Genomic DNA, 20768 nt, shown 5'->3' with positions numbered 1-20768 from the left:
GACTACCTAGTGTTCCTAGAGTAAAGTCCAACCATCTTGTGGCCTGTGAAGCACAGCACACTCCGTCTCCTGCTCACCTTTTCAGGCTCTTCTCATGCTAATCTTCGTGATGGACATGCTCCAGACCTCTCCTCTCCCTACTGTTCCTCTAACACGGGACATACCAAGCAGTTTCCCAGTGTAGGGCCTGCACCCAGAACATCCATCCCATGCTCTTTATCCAACTGGCAGCTTCTTTATGTCTCAGCTCACATGTCACCTCCACAAAGAGGCCTCTTTCCTTGACCCCTTGTCCTAAGTAGCATCTGCCGCCTCCCTATCACTCTTTCTCCCGTTACTTTCTTATCTTCAGAACACTCATCACTATCTTAATTTATCCTTCTCTGTTCAACTTATTTTTGCCTGTCTTCTTTTTTTTTAATATTTTGACAGAATGTAAATGACATCTATCTCTCTTTTGTTCACAGCTGGGTCTCCAGTGCCTGACACACAGTGGTATATTTGTTGAATGAATATGCACACATGTAGGGCTTAACTTATTGCTGAAAAAGGCCCCAAATCTTAAACTCCATACCAGTACATGCGTTCGAAGTTCCAACTCAATTTTAACCATAGGAGACTTGGATATACTTTTCAATTTAGTTTCTTTTTTCTGTTTCAGTCCTCTCTAATAAATAGTGACATTATCTTTGTGAAGTTGCATGCTCCATGGGAAGTGCTTGGAAGATATGCAGAACAAATGAATGTAAGAATGCCTTTCAGGTAGGTGGAAATGTATTTCCCCCTAACTCTGTCTGCTGCTTCACTGTAAACCCAATGTGCTCCTCTCTAGGAACAAATATAACTGAAATGCAGCCTGGAATCCTGTCAGAGAAGAAAATCCTTCAAATGTTTAGGAAGTCCTTAAGTCTTCACAGCCAATAATGACTTCATGGCTTTTTGTGAAATTTTCTGGCTAATTCATTGCTTAGCAGGTAGATATTTCAAGTGCCTGTGAGGAAGAAGAACTTTACAAGTGGCATTTTCATTCCCAAAGTGCCGTTTTTAGAAGCCCTGTATACTGCTGCTTTGAACAGCCAGACCCCAGGCATCAGCAGTACAGGGGAATATTTACGGTCCTTACTGACCAGTCCTTTAAATCTTCTTCCACTGAAACAAGTTCAAGAAATTTCGTGAAAATGTGATCTATTTTTTAAAATATCCTATTTTTAAATTTTAAAAAGTTAAGGTCATAAATACCATGCAAACACAAGCATTGTTTTTTTTTTTCTTTTTTGTGAGGAAGATCAGCCCTGAGCGAACATCCATGCTAATCCTCCTCTTTTTGCTGAGGAGGACCGGCTCTGACCTAACATCTATTGCTAATCCTCCTCCCTTTTTTTTCCCCAAAGCCCCAGTAGGTAGTTGTGTGTCATAGTTGCATGTCCTTCTAGTTGCTGTATGTGGGACGCTGCCTCAGCATGGCCGGAGAAGCAGTGCGTCGGTGCGCACCCGGGATCCGAACCTGGACCGCCAGTAGTGGAGCGCGCACACTTAACTGCTAAGCCATGGGGCCGGCCCACAAGCACTGATATTTATTCCAAGGGGAATAGAAAGTACTTTGTGTGGATTTCTTAGTTATTTAAAAAGATGAATTTACCTTCATCTCACAGTGAATATTCTTATTTTCCCTGTGGATTAAGGAAAAGTGATCTTCCTTTGCTAGACGGAAATAAAGTATTAAACCTGAAATTATAAATGCCAAGATATGTGGGAAATCCATAATGGAATTTCCTAAAGGAGGTGGAGGGATTTAGTACCAAGGACAGTTCCAAAGGGAATAAAGAATTAAATACTTTTGGTTTGCAGTTTGCCAATAAGACCAAGTCAGACAATAGGAACTAGGCAAATTGGTGCCAGTTCTAAAATATACATCTTAATGAGCTGTGGAAAATTATAGAGACAAAGAATCAGCTACATTCACAGAGACAGAGAGGAGCTGGGGACACATTTAGAGAAGGGCAATTTCCATTCATAGGCCTGTAATTTATCTCCCTGGTGCATCTTATTTTCTCTGTTTATTGGCCTTTATGTCCTAATACCAAGTCAAAATAGAGGCTGGGATTTCTAGTATCCATTTGCCTTGAGGCAAAATTCTCAAAAGAATTGAGATAAGCATAGTTCTAATCTTTGGATTTATTTTTGTATTTAAAATGTTACAAAGGAAATCTAAGAAACCAAGGATTTTTTAAAAATTATATATTATCACTAAGAGAAAGAAGGAATATCAATTTAGTTTCCACAAAAAATTGTTCATTATAATTATAATTAATTAAAGCCAGTTATTTATCAACGCTGTAACTATCTAATGTGGATTAATACTATATCACATATAAGAACCAAAAGGAAAAGAAACCACTACAAAAGATGCTTCGATAGAGTCATGTATCAGACCAACATCTTCTAGCCAACAAAACCAAAAGTCTGCCTTTATTGATGTGATTTTGTCTAAGCATGGTTTCACTTGATGCAATGTGATGTATTTAAAATTTATGCCATCATATTGTCCGCAGTTTCAGACAAATAACTCGAGCCTACGGAGACATTTTTATTTCCAAGGGAGGAATTGTCCTGCCATATCATTTCAACAAAATGTACAAACATCAATTTGGCTGAATTTAAATGCCCCAAAGAATATCATCTGTATTTATTATTTTCTGTAGACTGCACTTCTGCATCTAATCCAAGGTTTAGTCTCCTTGGATTTTTATTCCTACAATGTTTGAAAGGAAGTTGAGGAATAGGATTCTTATGGGAAATTGCTAATACAAGCTGCTTCTTAAATACCTGTATGTCCATGGATATGGGTTTTTTAAATTAATAGACTGTTTTTTTAGAGCATTTTTAGGTTTACGGGAAATTGAGTAGATAGTACAGAGTGTTCCCGTATATCCCCTCTCATCCAACTGACAGTTTCCTTATTATTAATATCTTAATGTGGTATATTTGTTAAAATTGGACCAATATTGATACATTTTTATTAGCTAAAGGTCATAGTTTACTCTAGGGTTCACTCTAGGTGTTATGCAGTTCTATGGGTTTTGATAAGTGCATGTCATGCATCCACCATTACAGTACCACACAGAATAGTTTCACTGCCCTGTACTCCACCTATTTATCCCCTCTTCCCCCGACCCAAACCCCTGGCAACCACTGATCTTTTTATGGTCTCTGTAGTTTTGCCTATTAAAAACATGGATATATTTTTAAATTTTCACAGATATGCAAAATAAGTTTTGGCGTATAAACTTCCCATTTTCCAAAGATAAGATAGTTCAGTAACAGTTCGGAATACATATAAACCACATCCCTTTCATTACTACAGTAGTCTCCCCTTATCCGCGGGGGGGATACATTCCAAGACCCCCAGTGAATGCCTGAAGCCACGGAGAGTACCGAAGCCCACACATACTATGTTTTTTCCTATACATGCATATTTGAGGTGCAACAGCAAAACTAGCTTGAGTTTCTTTTCCTTTCTTTGCAATTTCATGGAAAGAAGAATCATTGTTACTGTAGATCTTAGCAACCTCAGTATACAATTTTCTTCTTTTCATATTAAGTTGAGAACTTTCACTTTTCACTTAAAGGAAGCACTTACAGCTTCTCTTTGGTGTATCTGAATTGTCAGCATCACCACTGTTGCACTTTGGGGCCATTATTAAGTAAAATAAGGGTTACTTGAACAGAAGCACTGCGGTACCAAGACAGTGGATCTGATAACCAAGATGACTACTGAGTGACTAAGGGTCGGGTGGTGTATACAGCATGGATACACTAGGTAAAAGGGTGATTCACATTCCAGGCAGGACAGAGCAGGATGACATGAAATTTAATCACGCTACTCAGAACAGCATGCAATTTGAAACTTATGAATTGTTTATTTCTGGAGTTTTCCGTTTTTTATTTTCGAAGCACGATTGACCGCAGGTAACTGAAACTGCAGCAAGTAAAACTGTGGATAAAGGGGGACTATTTTACTCCATTGGTTGAAGCCCAAATATGGAAAGGGAGATTGCATTTTAATGAAGCATCTAACACATGTACTCTCCATTCAAACTACACACAGAATTTTCATTTGTAATATTTTTTTAAATGCAAATATACAGAAGTACAACAGATTCTTATTAAGTCAGATTTAAAAAAATTTTTTCCAGGATTCCTTGATTTACCTCCTTAGGTCATCTATAACCAGGGGCCAATGGTTAGGCATTATGCCCTAGGATGGTGATTTACAGCAGAATGTTGATGCTGATTGATGTCCTTCCCATACTGGTTGTAAAATATATATATTTTTGTATTACCCCTCCCTATATCTAAATGAGTAAGGTATTCTGTAAACTTAAAGTGCTATATAAATATTAGTTAATATAATAGCGTGCCCATTAAATTATGTATGTTGCCAGCACGCTGGCAATCCATCTCTGCATCCCTGAAAAAAGTCTGACTTCAGCTGCATTCATACAAATACCAATTGCTCCAAATCATTGCTCTGCAGGGGTTTTGTAGGCAAAGAGCAACCACAAAAAATTATGGTAATGAGGAGGGGAAAAATATCAAATGGAAACTGTTTCATAAGATTTCATGACTCAAAAACGCTTTGCCCTGTGTTCCCACTACATTTCTCACTGTTAATCTCTCTTTAGTTTTTTCTTCTTCACCTCTTACAGGCTTCTATCTTCAATCTCCTTTCCTTCCTTGCTAGTTCAAACTGTAACTGACGATGGGTTTTCTTCTCGACTGGCTTCATTTTTGCTGTTCTTCCAGGAGAAAAATCTATTACCTGCCCCGCCGGTACAAGTTCATGAGCAGGTTAGTGGCATGCTCTGTCATGACTATGTTTGCTTGACCTGTTGGCTTGTGTGCCCCGACAATGACAAGGAACACAAGATGGGCAAGATGGGCCCTTGTCGCATGGGAAAACAGGCTGCCATGCACATTCCAAAAATAGCTATTTCAGGTTAGCCTGAAGAAAAAGCAAAGATGAAAATATCCCTCTCAGAGTGTTCTCTGTGACTTCTCCACACTTGGGAGGATGCAATTCATCTGCAGGTGTGTTGGGACTGGGTTTTTTTGTTTGTTTGTTTTAGCCCATCGTATTAGATAAATTATCCCATATCCTGGCTGTTTAGAGCATCTTTGGCCTGGATGTATTTTTTTCCACATAAATTTCTCCCTCCACTCTATGTAACTCGAATTCTTGAAGTATATACAGTCACCTTCTCAAAAAGCTGATAGTTTCTTGGCCCTCCATGGGCAGGCCCTCCTATGTTAGTAATATTTCAGTGAAGTATACAGGTGTGTTATCTCACTCAGGAGCACTTCCTACCCTCTTTTTTACAAAAAGAAAAAAAAAATCCCACTGGATGAAGATGTCTGTATTATACTATGTCTCCTTCCAAAGTTGATTTGTCCTTGTTTTTTGAGAAGCCAGGGAGAAGGGGAAAACATCAGTGATGTCCTTTACTTTGATTCTGGTGTGATCATTGGCAATCAAATTTCACAATTTTCATTGGTCTTATGTGACCATTCCCCCTGAGCTGTGCTGGTGGTTAAACTTGAAAACTGTTGCATTTCTCTGAAAGTCCTATACTTCGTCCAGTTCTGTGAGATTTAGGATTCAAGTTCACTCTGTTTCTGTGTAATGCATGGTGATCATTAAAAGAGTAATTGTTTTATTTTAGTGGGTTTACTCAAATGCACATGCACCCAACAAAGTATGGTGTGAGAATTGGCATCTGAAGAAACTAAGATGTTGTGGTTTCCCCAGATTCCCCTGTGCACATCCTTATTAGCAGTTCTTTCATTAGGCAGTAGCCATGGCATTTGGATTCACCGCTGCTTAGATTAGCCCCTCGTCACATAATGACCTTCTGTAAAAGCCTGATGCAACGCTTTAGCCTATGTCAGTAGGTCTCAATAGTTCTCAAACTTCAGCCAGCCTCAGAGTCACCTGAAGGGCTTGTTAAAACACAGGTTGTTGGACCCCACCCCCAGAGTTTCTGACTTAGCATATCTGTGGTGGGGCTGAAGAATTTTTATTTCTAACAGGTCCCAGGTGGGGCTAGTGCTGCTGGTCCTGGGACCACGCTTTAGAAACCACTGGTCTGTATGACAGGTCCATCGCCACCTTCTCATTAAATTAAAGATTTGACTGACTATGGATGGAGTAAGTTAAAACCCAAATCAAATAAAACCTGAAGTAAACACGACAAAGTGAAGAGAAAGTTCTCCCCACTTTGGTGGCACAGTGGAAATATCAAGACTATACATATTGTTTCAGTGTATTGAATGCAGTATATTCCAGATGCTTAACGGAGTGGGGAGAAATCTTACTCTCATCCAAATTTGCCAAGCAGCCTTCATTCAATAAATCCAATATGGGTGGGAAAAGGCACATCCTGTGGGATCATAAAACCTGTGTTTAAATCTTGGCACTAGATGACTTTGGACAAGTTACTTCACATCTTTGAGCCTAAGTTTTCCACATTTGTAAAATGAGGATACTAATTCGCACCCTGTAGGGTTGACGTGAGGTTTAGTGCCTGGTGTGTAGTAGATCTTCAATAAATGGTGTCTATTAATGGTATCTGGTATCTATCATTATAATGGATGGTATCCATTATTATATGTAATATTTATAATAATAACCTTATGTCTTTTCGTACCTCCTATTCCCTTTCTGCTTCTGATCTTATCCTTCTCCTATAGTCTCCTTTTTCCACCCTGTAGTGACTAGTCCACTAACACTGTTCTGATTTTGCTTGTCATTTTCTCCATTTGTATTCCCTATACAGGCCTTGTCTACTACCCACACAGTCACCTAACTTAAAACCTAAGGTTCCTTCTGGATGTGTTGCCTCCTCATCTAGGCAGTCTTTCAAGTTATGCAGATGCTGCCCCATGAACACCTCTAGAATCCATACATCACACTCAGTTCCCACTGCCATTAACCTAATTGAGCTCTCATCACCTCTTGCCTATTTTACACAAATTTATCTTTCTACCTCTATTCTGACCCTCTTCCAAACTCTCCTCTAGTCATCTTCCTAAGGAGCAAATCCAATCTTGTCACTTGGTGGCTTCCTCATAGTAGGAAAATAAAATAAATTTAAAAGACTTCAGCTTAAAACACATCCCTTTATAAATTGTCTTCATCCATCTCTCTCCTCCCATCTTTCTCCTCTTCCTCTTTGCTCTATCCTTATGGAACCACTCATGGTTTCCAGACACATCATACTCACTTGGGCTTATGTACTTTTGCATATAGTTCCTTCTGGAAGGTTCTTTCTCATCTTGTTCACCAAGGTAATGCCTACTCAGTCCTCAAAACTCAATCTGCATGGTTGGACCTTTTAACCAGGTTACATGATGCCTCTTCTCTGTTCTCCCATTGGTACCAGATGCCCCCATCATCCGGTGCTATAATCTATGATATAGATGTCCATCTCTCCACCTGGATGGTACCTACAGGCAAGGATGACTCATTCAATTCTATATTTCTAGCACCTAGCATATAGTAGGTGGAGTGAGTGAATGAATGAATCTCCATACACACATGTGAGGATTGGAGTAGGCGGAAAGGAAGTCAAAAAGAAAAGAAGCATAGAAAAAACAGGTCTGCCTAAAGTGTCAGACACAGACTTGGGACTGAAACATTTGCTCACACTATGGGGGAGGGGTGGGAAATGAGGGCTTAAAAGAAAATGGTGATAGAAGGAACCGTGTAATCTCAGGGTCGGATAGGATATCAAATATCGTCAAGATATTTACACATCTCTGAAGACAGGGAATTCCCAAACCCATCTGTGGGCACCTCTGACTATTAGAAAATTCTTCCTTAAAATAAGCTGTAATCTCTCCCTCTGTAGCTTTCGCTCTAAAGGACACTCAGATTGAGGTTCTTCCCCCTGGATAGACGAAAAATAACCTACAGAGCAAAAAGGCAAAGTAGATGAGAAAGATTGTGAAATTATAGGCCAAAGGACTTAGTACTTAGCAGATATTTGGAAATTGAGAATTGGGAGGAGGAGAAAGAGGTTTCCATACCTAAGGGATTGGGAAAATGTTGTTGGAGGTAAAAAAGAATGGAAATCTGGAGGAGATATAGGTGTGGTGATAAAGATGATAATTTTTGTTTTAATAATTCTCACAAAAATTAAATTTTGTTTTAATAATTTAATTAATATAACTCACGGTAGGTCTTTGAGGTGTTGGTGTCCTGAAGGCCTTTGGAACCAACGGCAAAGCAGTTAAAGCAAGAGGTAAAGCTGGAGAATCCAATTTGGGAGTCAAAGCCATAGAAGTCATGACATTAGCCAGAGGAGTGGATGGAATTTCCCAGGGAAGGATATAGAGAGTGACGAGAAGAAGGCCAGTGCCAATTCCTTGGAAAATCTGTGTTAAGGAGACAGGAGAAGATGGGAGGAGGATGAAAAAGAACAATGGAAGAAGTCAGAGGAGAACTAAAGGAGGGCAGTGTCGAAGGTACCAGGAATGAGTTTTCATAAGAAGGAGTGGTTCTTCAGCTCCTGATGAAGGATGAGAGATGAGAATTGCTTTTGGATCCAGGCATACCTCGGAGATACTGTGGATTTGGTTCCAGACCACTGCAATAAAGTGAATATCAGAATAAAGCAAGTCACACAAATTTTTTGGTTTCCCAGTGCATATAAAAGTTATTATTTGCACTATACTATAGTCTATTAAGTGTGCAATACATTATGTCTAAAAAAATAATGTACATACCTTAATCAAAAAGTACTTTATTGCTAAAAAAATGCTAACCATCATCTGAGCCTTCAGTGAGTCATAATCTGTTTGCTGGTGAAGGGTCTTGTAAAAAACACAATACTGTTTAGAAGTTGCTGGTAACTGCCGTGATAGCAGTCTCCAGGGAGTGGTGGTTCTCAAACTTTAGCATGCATCAGGATCATCTGAAGGGCTTTTTAATACTCAGATTACTGGGCCCCTTCCCAGGGTTTCTGAGGTGAGGCTCAATAGTAATTTGTACAAGATCCCAGGTGATATTGATGTTGCTGGTCTGGGACTACATTTTGAGAATGATGACCACAGAGTGGAGGGTGAGGAAACCAAATTATAGCTGGTGGAGAACACAGGGAGGTCCTGACAAATCAGGGGCAGTGATAAGTTTCATGGTAGAGGAAAGGAGAAAGAGGAATGGGATTTAGAACAGAAGCTAAGAGGAGGAAAGCAAAGGAGACTGAACACATGACCAATCATGTATTCCCTTTGTGTGTAGAGGAGAGATTTTGAGTGACTAAGAGCTTAGAAAGCCTTGTTTCTTGAACTGGGGGAACAGCTTACTAAACACTAATCTTTGGCCTGAAAAAGTGGGTGCTACTTCAAGTGCATAAACCACAACCGTAAAAGAATGTAGGCATTGGAAGGCACTAGAAGACGCTGTGAAAAAATAAAGGAAAGAAAATCCTAACTATGGTGGTATGACACATTGATTCAGAATGGCCTCTTAAGATAAACTTCATTGCTTACCGCGTAGAATTAAGTTTTGGACATTGCTGTGGTGGTGTAACCAACGTCTGGTGTAAATTTTAAAATGTAGTTTGTCAGAAAATTTCGTATCTACTTTAACTCTTTATTTCACCTCAGAACAGACTGATTTAGATCATAAAGAGTGTCTCTTTGTAGCCAGGACTGATATTACAAATTGAAGTGCACATCTACAACTTGTTATCCTGGGCGTACACAAGTAATAAAACATTGACTTCCAATATTCTAAAATTCTCACATCATACTAAATATGGATTTTTATTTTGGATTTTAGTTTCATCCATATAAACGATATTTCATTTCATTAGTCCATGGGAGCATCTCTGAAATAAACCTATCTCCTTTAAGGATAAGAGAAATGAATTATAAATTTTGTAAAGTTTCTGAGCAGCCAGAGAAATAAAGCATCGTTTTCCAAATATCTTTATTTGAAAAAGTCACCTGACTCCATAAAGTACACTCACATAGTTCAGACATGTATTTTTGGAGTAAATGCTCTTTTCATCCACTTACTCGGTCTATTAAATGCTGTTTTGACTCTTATCTTTGGGCAGACTTACAGGCATTATAAATTACGTATCCAATAAAGAAAGAGAATTTATCATCTTTATTCTGCCTTATAATTTTTTTTTTTTTGCCTTCACCAAATAGTACAAATATTGTCTACAGAAGATGTGATTACAAAGTAACAAATCTGATTATTGTGGGTGGCTTGTAGCTGAAGTCTCATTACTGCTCATTCTTTTTTCCTCCATTCCCCCATACACAATCTGCCTGCCATTATTCTTTGCGATGCTTGGCAGAATGAATGCTGGACCCTACTACATTATACTTTCAGTGCAGTTGTAATCATATCAGATGAGCATAGAGGCAAAATGACAAAATGACTTGTATATTTCCATCCCTGTTTTTAAAAATAAATATACATAAGTGTTCCAAAGCCTTTGGACTCTTCTGTAAGATATTTAGGCTGTGCCTCAATTAGTAGCCCTATGACCTAAAAGAATTGCATTAGCTTCCATCCCTAACTCCTATCCAAGGAGAGGCTACAAATACAGGGGACTTGGCTCTAGGAAGAGGAAAAAGAAATCTAAGGCTGCTGTTGTCTACCTGTTATCAGTCTAGGAGGGCTTCACTTACTACAATGTAGGGCTGTGTGTGATGCCTCTGTTTAAAAAAAAGAACAACAAACTCATCTGTAGGTTCCCTCTAGGCATATCATCCCTGAAAACATAATGTAACTGTTAGAGATATGATGCTATTATTATAATATTCCCATCTGGGGAAAAGCAGGTGTCTCTGAAGTAGCTTGTTTCATTTAATTCAGCCTAATTAAGTAGTCATTGGTACAAACTCCCTCCTGGGTTGGCAGTGGCTCAAGGGAAAGGCCTTTGTCTTCTATTTTTCAGGGTACACCTTCAGGGTACATCATCCAGGTCAGGGCTCTGCACATAGTAGGTAATTTATAAAGGCCTACTGACAGCTTAGCATGTTGGGAGTGAAGTCCTTTGCATATGGCCTTTTCTTGAATCATCACCACTTCTGAGGTAGGTAGGATTGTCTCCCCTTTTTACCGCTGAGTTAACTGAGGGAAGAAGAGATATAAGCCGAACCTTCTCAAGGCACATTTCCAAGGCACACCTTGGGAAGGCACAGCACAGCAGAGGTGGTGTCTGTGCTCATTTGCTTGTGCTGCACTGCCAGCTCTTTCCAGCTATCTGAAACCTCACCTGCCATGAACCAGCATTTTGACGGGACCCTGAACTTACCATCAGAACAACTTTCTATAAAAGTAACTCATCTTTTAGTCCAGATATTAACTTGACAAGTCAAGGCCAGAAATCCCCAAATGGATGATCCATCTTCTATTTATTGATTTGCCTGTGTAGTCTGTAAGAGGGCTTTTGCTCAGTAAATGGCAGAAATGGAAAAAAAGTGACAATGTATCTAACCCAAATCAATGCTAAATCCTTAAGCCAATGTTTTTTCTTTTCTTTTACCTGCCAGTAGAGACTTTATTAAGTAAGCCCCACTCCTATACTGAAGAGATAAATGGGATGCCTTCTGGTTGGTTCATTTCTCAACTTTTACATGTCTAAGTAAATTTCAGGATTGCCTGTTCAGGGATGTTTATTAGATGCAATGTGGGAGCACAGACCTCAATATACAAGTGAGAATCAGAGCTCTTAAATTTCTGTTAAGAACTTTCTACATGAAAGTTCATTGTCATTGTCACCATTTTCTTCATCCTAGAAACTACCACTTAATTGAGCATTTTGTACATCCAAGGCATTGTGCAAACACTTGATATTCCTTATCTTGTGTTGTTCTCACCACCACCTTATGCAAAGGGTATATTAGCTCAGAGAGGTTTAGTCACTTGTCCAGTATTGCACTCACCACTAACAAGATGTGCAACTAGGAGGTGAACCCACTTCCAGCTGACTCCAGTGTCTGTCATTCTATACAGAAGGTTATCTATTGTGCATTGAGAAAAGGAAAGCTCTTTATTAACTCAAGTTTGTTTAGAGTGATAAAGCCAAGATATTGCCCAAATCATCACCAATGTGTAGTATCTAAAAAGCATTTGATTGCTCATCATTTTAGAGATGAGGATACTAAGGCTCGGTGAGGATAAAAGGCTTGTCGCAGTCCACACTGACACATGATGGCAGAATCAAGAACCCAACTGGAGTCTCACACTTTCCAGCCCAGTGGCTTTTGCACTATGTGTTTATCCTTTGCATGGTGGGAGGGGATCCTCAATAATGTCTCAATGGCACAGTTTGAGGGTGGGAGTGGGTTTGTGGAAGAGCGGTCACCCAATATCCAGCCACAGAGAGATGAACCGTTGTTCCCAGAGCCGCCTGGCTGGAAGGTGGAGGCAGCATGTGGAACATCAGCCTCAGCCTTTGGGAGCCTGACGAGCCATCAGGTTTCAAGGGGAAGGTCAGACCCAGACTGTTTTAAGAGGTGTATTAGTTTCGTATTGTTATAAAACATTCCCAAAAACTTAGCTTCATAGAACAATACAAGTTTATTATCTCACAATTCTGCAAGTCAGAAGTCCTGGGGAGGGGTCTCAACCAGTTGCTTTGCTCAGGGTCTCACAGGCTGAAATCAAAGTGTTGATCAGTCTGGGTTTCTCTGGAGGCTATCGGGGAGAATTGGCTTCCAGGCTCATCCAGATTGCTGGCACAATTCAGTTCCATGCAGTTGTAGGAGTGGGGTCTCTATTTCTTTACTGGCTGTTAGCCAAAGGTCATTCTCAGCTTTTAGAAGCTGCCCACTCTCCCTGGCTCCTGGCTGTCTTCATTTTCAAAGCCAGCAACAGCGGGTTGGATCCTTCTCGCACTTTGAATCTCTCTGACTTCTCCTCTGTCTCATCTCTCCTGTCTCCAGCCAGAGAAAATTCTCTGCTTTTAAAGGCTCATGTGATTAAATTGGGTCCACTTGAGTAATCCAGGATGCTATTTTAAAGTCCATAACCTTACTTACATCCGCAAAGTCCCTTTTGCCATGTCACATAATGTATTCACAGGTTCCGGGGATTAGGGTGCATACATCTTTGGGGGGGCCATTCTGCCAACCAGAAGAGGGCACAAACTGCTGACCACGTTTGAGTATTTGTTTCTGTCACTGTGAAGAGCACACAGCATGGACCAGCGTGTGTGATGGAACCTGGACAATCCATGCTTGGTCCTCTTGCTTCTGCTCAGGCTATCCCAGTGAAGACCAGTCCATACCCTCCAGCCAGTTAGTGTCTCAGGGGTTTTATTTTTAAGATATCTGAAATATCTATCTTCCACCATAGTTTTTAAAAAGCCCAGTTCCTCTGCTTTCCATCACTTTTACATTAGTCTCCGTGGTCCTCAAGAAGTTATTAATAGCACTGCTGTCTACCTGGAAGCTTCTCTAAAGCATTTCACGCACACCATCTTTTATAAGCCTCCTAACAATCCTGTGAGGTCAGTAAGATGATGACAATGATTATTATCCCATTTTTAAACCCTTGAAAATAAGGCTCAGCAAGGTGAGTGATTTGTGGAAGGTAACACAGCTGACAAGCAGCAGAGCCGGGATCTAGGCATCCTAATTACAAATCCCAGCTTCTTTCCAGCACATCAGGCAGCTTCCCCTCACTTCCTTTTGCCCCTCCTCATTTTTCGATTTATTAATCATTTTCATTACCCTGTTCTTCTCTCTCTTCACCATCTTCACATTTCGTTTAAATTGTGTGCTACAAGGCGGTTCCTGAAAGCTGCCATTTCTTTCCCATAGAGTATTTATGCCTGATTTTTTACAGCTTTATTAGTTTTTATCCATGCTGAGCACTGTACCTAGCTGGGTTTAATTCATAGTCATTGCACGCAGAGCCCAGATTCTGTGAGAATGTGAACTCCACAAAGTGTAATCCGATTAGTGCTGCAGACTGGAGATGTGTGGGAGGTAAAAGCTCTATTATGAAAAACCTCTGAGCCAGTGTCCTCTTTCTTGAATGAGTTTTAAGGCAAGAGCCAAGAGCCACGAGGGAGACCACCAGCTTATCCTAGGAAGTCAAATTTATGAGTCCTTTTAAGGACTAAATCATTGAACTTGGACAAGTGATAGATGCTAGTGAAGCACAATTAACTTTGAATTGAAAAGCAAAAAGGCAAATGTTAAGAGGCAAGGGAGTTGCTCAAATTCTTATTTTTGAAAAAAAAAAAGAAAAAGAAAGTAGTAATAATAGCCAGTGGCTTACTGTACACCAGACACTGTTCTGGAGACTTTACATATGTGTTGATCAGTTCATCGTCAGAACTCCATGAATTGAGTATCATTATCATGCCCATTTTACAGATGAGGAAATTGAGGCAACGCAAAGTTCAATAACTTGCCCAAGGTCACACTACTGATATTTACAGAGCCAAGATTTGAATCTAGGCACTCCTGCCCCAGAGTTCATGTTCTTGACTGCTGTGTCATACTGCCTCTCTGAAGCTCATCATCTCTCTGTATTTTAGCTATCTTTAAAGAGATGGTGAGGGAAGGGAGGACCAGGAGGATGAAGGATGGAGGAGATGGGAACTTTTCCCCTTCCTGGGGCTGTGGGCCCTTCCAATCTACTATTCTTTTCTGGGTACATGGCCCTGGGTAGAATCTTTACTTCTCTGTGTGAATATGTGGTGGAGATGGGTCATCTTTGAGAGGAGGGGCCTAGAGAAGCTGTGAGACCCTTTCCAGTTTGAACTTCAAGAGGTTCTGGAGAAAGGATGGCCGCCATCGGACAGAGTAAGGGGTCGTGATAAGGCTGGAACAGTGCTGAGAATAAAAGAGGTGGTAAAAGAGGAGTTTACCATTCATTTTTTCATTTTTGAGTTGATTGGTTATATAAAAAATAATCTATTCAGCTGGGAGTTTCACTAAAAAGGATAAATTGCCATGTAAATTTTTTTTAATTGGAAAAAAACAAAACATGCCCAAATTCCATGTATTTTCAGTTAATAGACTTAGAAGTCATTTAGAGATTTTCTTCTTTAGAGAAATTTGTCCCTTCTATAGCCCTTAAGTGAAGATTCCCATTATCAACTACTTTGATGGGGTGATCTCTAAATCAAGAGTCCAAAATCTGCATCTTGGTCCTTTATACACTGGCTGGGTCTGCCCTGGGTCTCTTTTGTGATGTGGAAAACGAGAATGGTACCTGTTCAGTCTACCTCACAGAGATGCTATTTGATATGGGCTCTTGGAAAACAATTTTTTCCAGTGGTATACATACCTGAGGTAGCATAATCATTTTAAAGTCTGGTGTGGTATTTGCTCTTTCTAGTGGTTTGCTGTGAATAATTCAGAATCTGAGCACTTGGAAGCCAGATGGTTTCATCAGCAGAAATCAGAGGAAATGGGGAGGTAGCAAGGGGGAAAATGTGTCTTGAAAACCATTTCTAGGACACTGTTGTTTTCCTTGACTTGGCATCATTGTGTGCCCTGGCCAGAGTGACACATGTGTCATGACACCCCAGCACCATGAGAACCATGGGGTCAGTTTGAGAAGAAAGCACGAAAGCTAACCAGCCTGCTGTCTGCTGAAAGGCTGCCCACGGAAGATATGAGAGGCAGGAAGCAAACTGTGACGTCAGGCTCTCTGTACGCAGTCAACCCACTGGGATGTGCTGTCAGGCCCCCTGGCCAAAGTTATCTACAGCTAGAGCTCTTCCCTGACCTCAGAGGGAGAGATTTTCCAAGCACAAAATGAGTTTCTAGAACCTGCAGAATATAAGAAGTTAGTCTCTGCTGCTTTGCTTAAGGGACTGTCAACTTCTTTCCAGAGCCTACCAGCCTTGTTATGACTCCTTGGTTATTTGTTGGCATGTGGGTGGACATACAACTCATGGCTGCTGTTTCATAAACAGTAATATCGAGCCCCCTTGGTGAAAGCAAAGGAACAGTGGAGTTGTGGCTCTCTTCTTTCCGTCTGTAAAATGGGGGTATCATGAGTGCAGTGAGAGTGCCTGGAGGGTGTGGTGTCATAATTACGGCTCTGTGGAGACTTCCTGCCTGTGTTTTGGGGCAATGCTGACATGCTGTACCCTTTGGTCTTGCCTTTCGTGTACCACAGGATCGATAAACAAATAAGCAGGTTTCGGAGATGGTTACCTAAGAAGCCAATGAGGTTGGACAAGGAGACACTGCCAGACCTGGAGGAGAATGACTGCTACACTGCCCCTTTCAGCCAGCAAAGGATCCATCAGTGAGTGTTTCCTGTGAAAGCCCTTGTCTTACTAAGGACGTGCAGCTGTGGCAGAGCCTGCTCCTGCGCGCCTTTGATTCCTTGGCACGTGGAAGGAACAGCTTAGTGCCCTTCTTCCCTAACAGTCCTGTGAGTGTTCATATCCCTATTGTATTAGGGTAAGCTAACTGCTCTAACAAACAATCCCCACATCTCAGCGGCTTAATACAATAGAACACGTGTCCATATGTATGTTGGGTCAACGATCTTCTCCATGGTGATTCAAAGCCCCAGGCTCCTTCTGTCTTGTGGTTCTGCCAATCCCCAGTGCTCAGAGCCCCCTGCAGGCTCATCTGCATCTCGCCAGCAGGCAGGGAACTGGTCTACTCCTTTCCCTGTTGAAAAGAGGGGTTGGCTTTTTTAAAAATCTCAGTTCACTTCTCAGTTCCCCTTTCTTCAGTAACTCACCAAGTTGCTCCAGGAAAAAACCACATCACCTGGCAGCTGGCTTCCTGGTTCATTTATCAGACATCTCTGAACAGTAAATTGTCACTATTGACATGCAGGGGGGCCAAGAGAGAAGTTGGCTGAGTAGTTGAGCCTTTGAGAAATTGCAAAAGTGATAGACAGTTGACTCTGAAGCTTCTGAGATGACAAGAAATCATGGCTGGATGCCAGGGTCTGTGGTAGGAGAGAAAAGCATGCCAAAGACTGTAAATGACTAGGCAAAAACAGCCTCCTAAAAGGGGGATAAATCAGGTCGACCCAGCCTCACTCTCAGCCAGACTTCAGGAATTCCTGCCTCTCCCTGCTCCAGCCATAGAGACAGCCTCAATAAAAATGACTTACCTGGAGGGAGGAAAGGAGTGACAGAATTTTTAAAAAATAGGTTACCGACTTGGAGAAAAAAATAAACCAAATGGTAGTTGTCAAGTTGCAGGGAGTACGAGGTGGGGGCACATTTCAGCAACAGAAAATCAATTAAAGTCTGTGGACCTCTGGAGGGCAAAGGAGAGAAGGAAAATCAAACAATGTTCTGTATCAAAATGTATAATGTACAATGCAAAGGAAGCAATTCAGTAGGCCTCTGAAATAGCCAAACCCTGGATCCGCACAGGTCAGATTGATGCCAACCTAGCCACGTTATGTGAACATTTGAAAGGGTTATTGAAGAAGACATGAAACGCACAGCCAGGCCTCAAAATTCTAGTTAAATCCTGCATGAGAAATAGGAACTGAGAGGGACTTCATGTTAACTCAGAGATTAGGACCTATGGGTGTTTTCTTAAGAGAAAAAGTAAAAATGACATGTTTCCACTCTTAATTTAAACTTTCACCATGCCTATGTTGTTCATCTTGAAGATTCTTACACAAGTGATTGTTTGACTTTAAATTCTACTGGAGTAGAGTCTGATTTACCTGCAGATTTCCTCTTTGCTTCTCCCCTGCCTGAGAGAGCGCCTACCACAGCTTGGGAGGGTCTCAGAATTTTTGGATGGATGGATGGATGCATGGAGTTTTTAAGTTTTAAGTTTTTAAAAATATATAATAAAGAGGGATGATAGCATGTGGGATAGAGGTATTCAGCCATATCTGTCATATATTTGAGAAGCCTTTTTTTGACTTGTTTGGGTATTCATTCATTGAATAATTGATTCATTCAACAGTCACTAATTTGGTGTCTACTTCTTGCCAGGCACTGTCTGGTTACAGAAGATATAAAGATAAATAATACACAGTCTTGATTCCGGCCTAGTAAAGACAGCAGACCATTTAAAATAATTGTAAATAGTATGATGGGTGTGACTTAAAAGAGAGAGTGTTCCATTTTCCAGATTTGGAGAAAAGTTGGTAAGAGGTGAGGGTTGAACACAAGAAGAAAATGCTTGAGGTGGGTCTTGAAGGATAACACTTGCCCAGGCAGGTAAGGTGGAAAAGATATCCCAAGAAGAGAGAATAATGTGTATATAAGAGAATAAAGGCATGAAACAGAATGGAGTGTTTGAAGAACTACAAGTAGTCCTCTGTGATTGGGTAAAGGGCATGAGAAAACCTGGCATTATTGTTTGAAAAACGGGAGTGATCAGTGGAAGATGAGCTTTCAAGATAGGAGGACTAAGGAGGAAAAAGTAATTAGAAATATCTGGTTAATGAGCTCTGGGAGTTATAACATGATCTCCTGGTTTTCCAAATGCGGTCCAAAATCTCCTGTGACTTCTTGGTTTTGCAGAATGTTTGATATTGTATTTGTCTAGGAATAAAAGAGAATAATAGAAATTTAAGTGTGTGTGTATGTGTAGTAGAAAGAGAGAAAAGAGAATTGGAAGTTTAATAAATAATGAACAGAGTGGGAAAACAGCCTTAAAAATATTTCTCTCTCAGGATAAAACCCAGACAGCTAAGCTGGCTCACTAGCTCCTGCTTCCATCGCCTGGCTGTGTGTTTTGGCCACACTGAGCTGCTTTGAGCTCCTTAACTCACTGTGTCCTCTTGTCTGCTGTCTACACATGCTCTTCCCTCTGCCTGGAATACCCTTTCCCTTAGGCTCCCTTCTTTCAGGTTTCAACAGAGACATTTCCTCCAGAAACCCTTCCATGATTTCCCCAATTCTGGGTGAGATGCTCTCTTCTATGCCTTGGTAATATTTTTTTTCCTATCATAGCTCTTAATTAATAGCACCATCCATTTTCATTGCTTTCTCCTAGTCTATAAGCTCCTTGAAAGATGATGTCTGTATCACCATTTTTGAATTCCATAGTTGGTTCTTAATAATAATTTGTTAAATGAGAAAATAAATAGGAATGAAAATAAGAGAATCATGTGAGTAAAGAATAAAGATGATGTGAAGTTAGCTCACTGCACACTCAGCTCAAACCAAATTCAAGGTGTTTTATCCTCAAACGTGGTCCACTTCCATTGTCCCCTGTCTCAGTAAATGGCACTAATATTTGTCCAGTTGCTGAAATCAGAGTCTGGAAGCTATTCTAGATACCTCGCCCACCTCTACTTCCCAAGGGCTGATGATTTTAGTATATCTCCAAGGGCTGATGATTTTACATGCTAATTATCTCTCTAATCCAGCAACTTCTCTCTGTCTTCCCCACTATTATCTCACTTCTAAAACCCAGAAATAATATAACAGATCTCTCTGGTTCTATCCTTGCCCACCTCCAATCCATTCTCTCAAGTGCATAAAGAATGATGTTTTCAAAATGCACATTTAATCATATCACTTCATCCTATTTAAAAACTTTAGAATAAATACCAAAATTATTGAGGTGACCTACAAGGCCTCAGATGGCCTGGCCATGCTACCAACTCCTCTCCAGCCTTATCTGCCTTCACTGCCTTCCACTGCTCACTTGTTATGATCCAGACACATACAACCTCTCTTCATTCTTTGGATGCACTTTGCCTCAGGGCATTTGCACATGCTGTTTTCTCTCCTGGAATTCTCTTCCCATTCCTTCCTCCTTCACCTAGTTTACTCTTATTCATCCTTTAAACCTCAGGTCCAAAGACTCTTCTCAGGAAAGCCCTCCTCCCATCCTTCCAAAAACCAGGTCTCCTTGCTGTATACTCTGTTAGCCTCATGTTTCCCACGTTAACATTTTTCATATTTGAAGTTTTATAACATTTGGGTATTGTATGATTAATGCCAAACTTTCCAGGTAACCTATGACGTCCATGGAGGCATAGGCCGTGTCTGTTTTTGCTCACAATTGTATCTCCTACACCAACACAATGCTTAGCATACAATAGAAGCTCAATACTTGTCTATGAAATGAATGGAGTAAGGATAAAAGTAATAAAGACAACACAGAATAGTAATCTGTATTTTGAACTATATTGTACAAAAAAATTAAAGTTGAGAATTGATTAAAAAATAAATAGCCTAGTATTCTATTTGAACATATATATCCATGTTTGAGAAGCAATAAAAGCAAACCTCTGCATACACATCTCTATAAGTCAGTGTAGAATGCCATTGGTCATTTTAGGTGGTATCACCAAAAGTGGGCCTACAGATGGGAAAACTCTTACTTGATGCAAGACACTATTTTAAAAACTTTAATCCTCACAACAACCCTATGGGAAAGGAGCTATTATTGTCACCATTTTACAGATGAGGAAAGTGAGACACAAAGAGGTTAAAGAATCTGCAGTAGGTCGCACACCAAGGCTAGTCTACCTGCCCGAACAACTGCCAAATGTCAGAGGTTTAACGCTATAGAAGTTTATTTGCTGTTCACATCATTGCTTAGTGTGGGTCACCACGGGGAGGGAGGTGCAGTGTCTGCTCCACATAGTCAGTCGGGTACCCAGGCTACTTCTGTCTAGTAACTCTGCCATCCCCTAGATCCCTTGCACTTGGTTGACAGAGGAAGAGAGATGAATGACTTTGTAGAAAGTTTTTATGGGCCAGGTTTAGAAGTGGCATACAGTACTTTCACCCACATTTCGTGGGCCAGAGCTTACTCATGTA

The 20768-nt window shown here is 40.5% G+C and overlaps 1 protein-coding gene across 1 annotated transcript in view; it reads left to right on the top strand.

Moving 5' to 3' along the window:
* ANO4 (anoctamin 4) overlaps positions 1–20768 on the top strand; it is a 210199-nt gene that overhangs the window by 61754 nt on the left and 127677 nt on the right. Inside the window, exons 5-6 of the mRNA XM_087449050.1 lie at positions 662–762; positions 16172–16303. Coding sequence (XP_087305176.1) covers positions 662–762; positions 16172–16303 — 233 coding nt within the window. The remainder of the gene's footprint in view (positions 1–661; positions 763–16171; positions 16304–20768) is intronic.

This window comes from Ceratotherium simum, chromosome 25 (genome assembly GCF_057802395.1).
Source record: "Ceratotherium simum simum isolate JZ-2026a chromosome 25, ASM5780239v1, whole genome shotgun sequence".
Lineage (NCBI taxonomy): Eukaryota > Metazoa > Chordata > Mammalia > Perissodactyla > Rhinocerotidae > Ceratotherium > Ceratotherium simum.
This window is presented reverse-complemented; position numbering and strand designations above follow the sequence as displayed.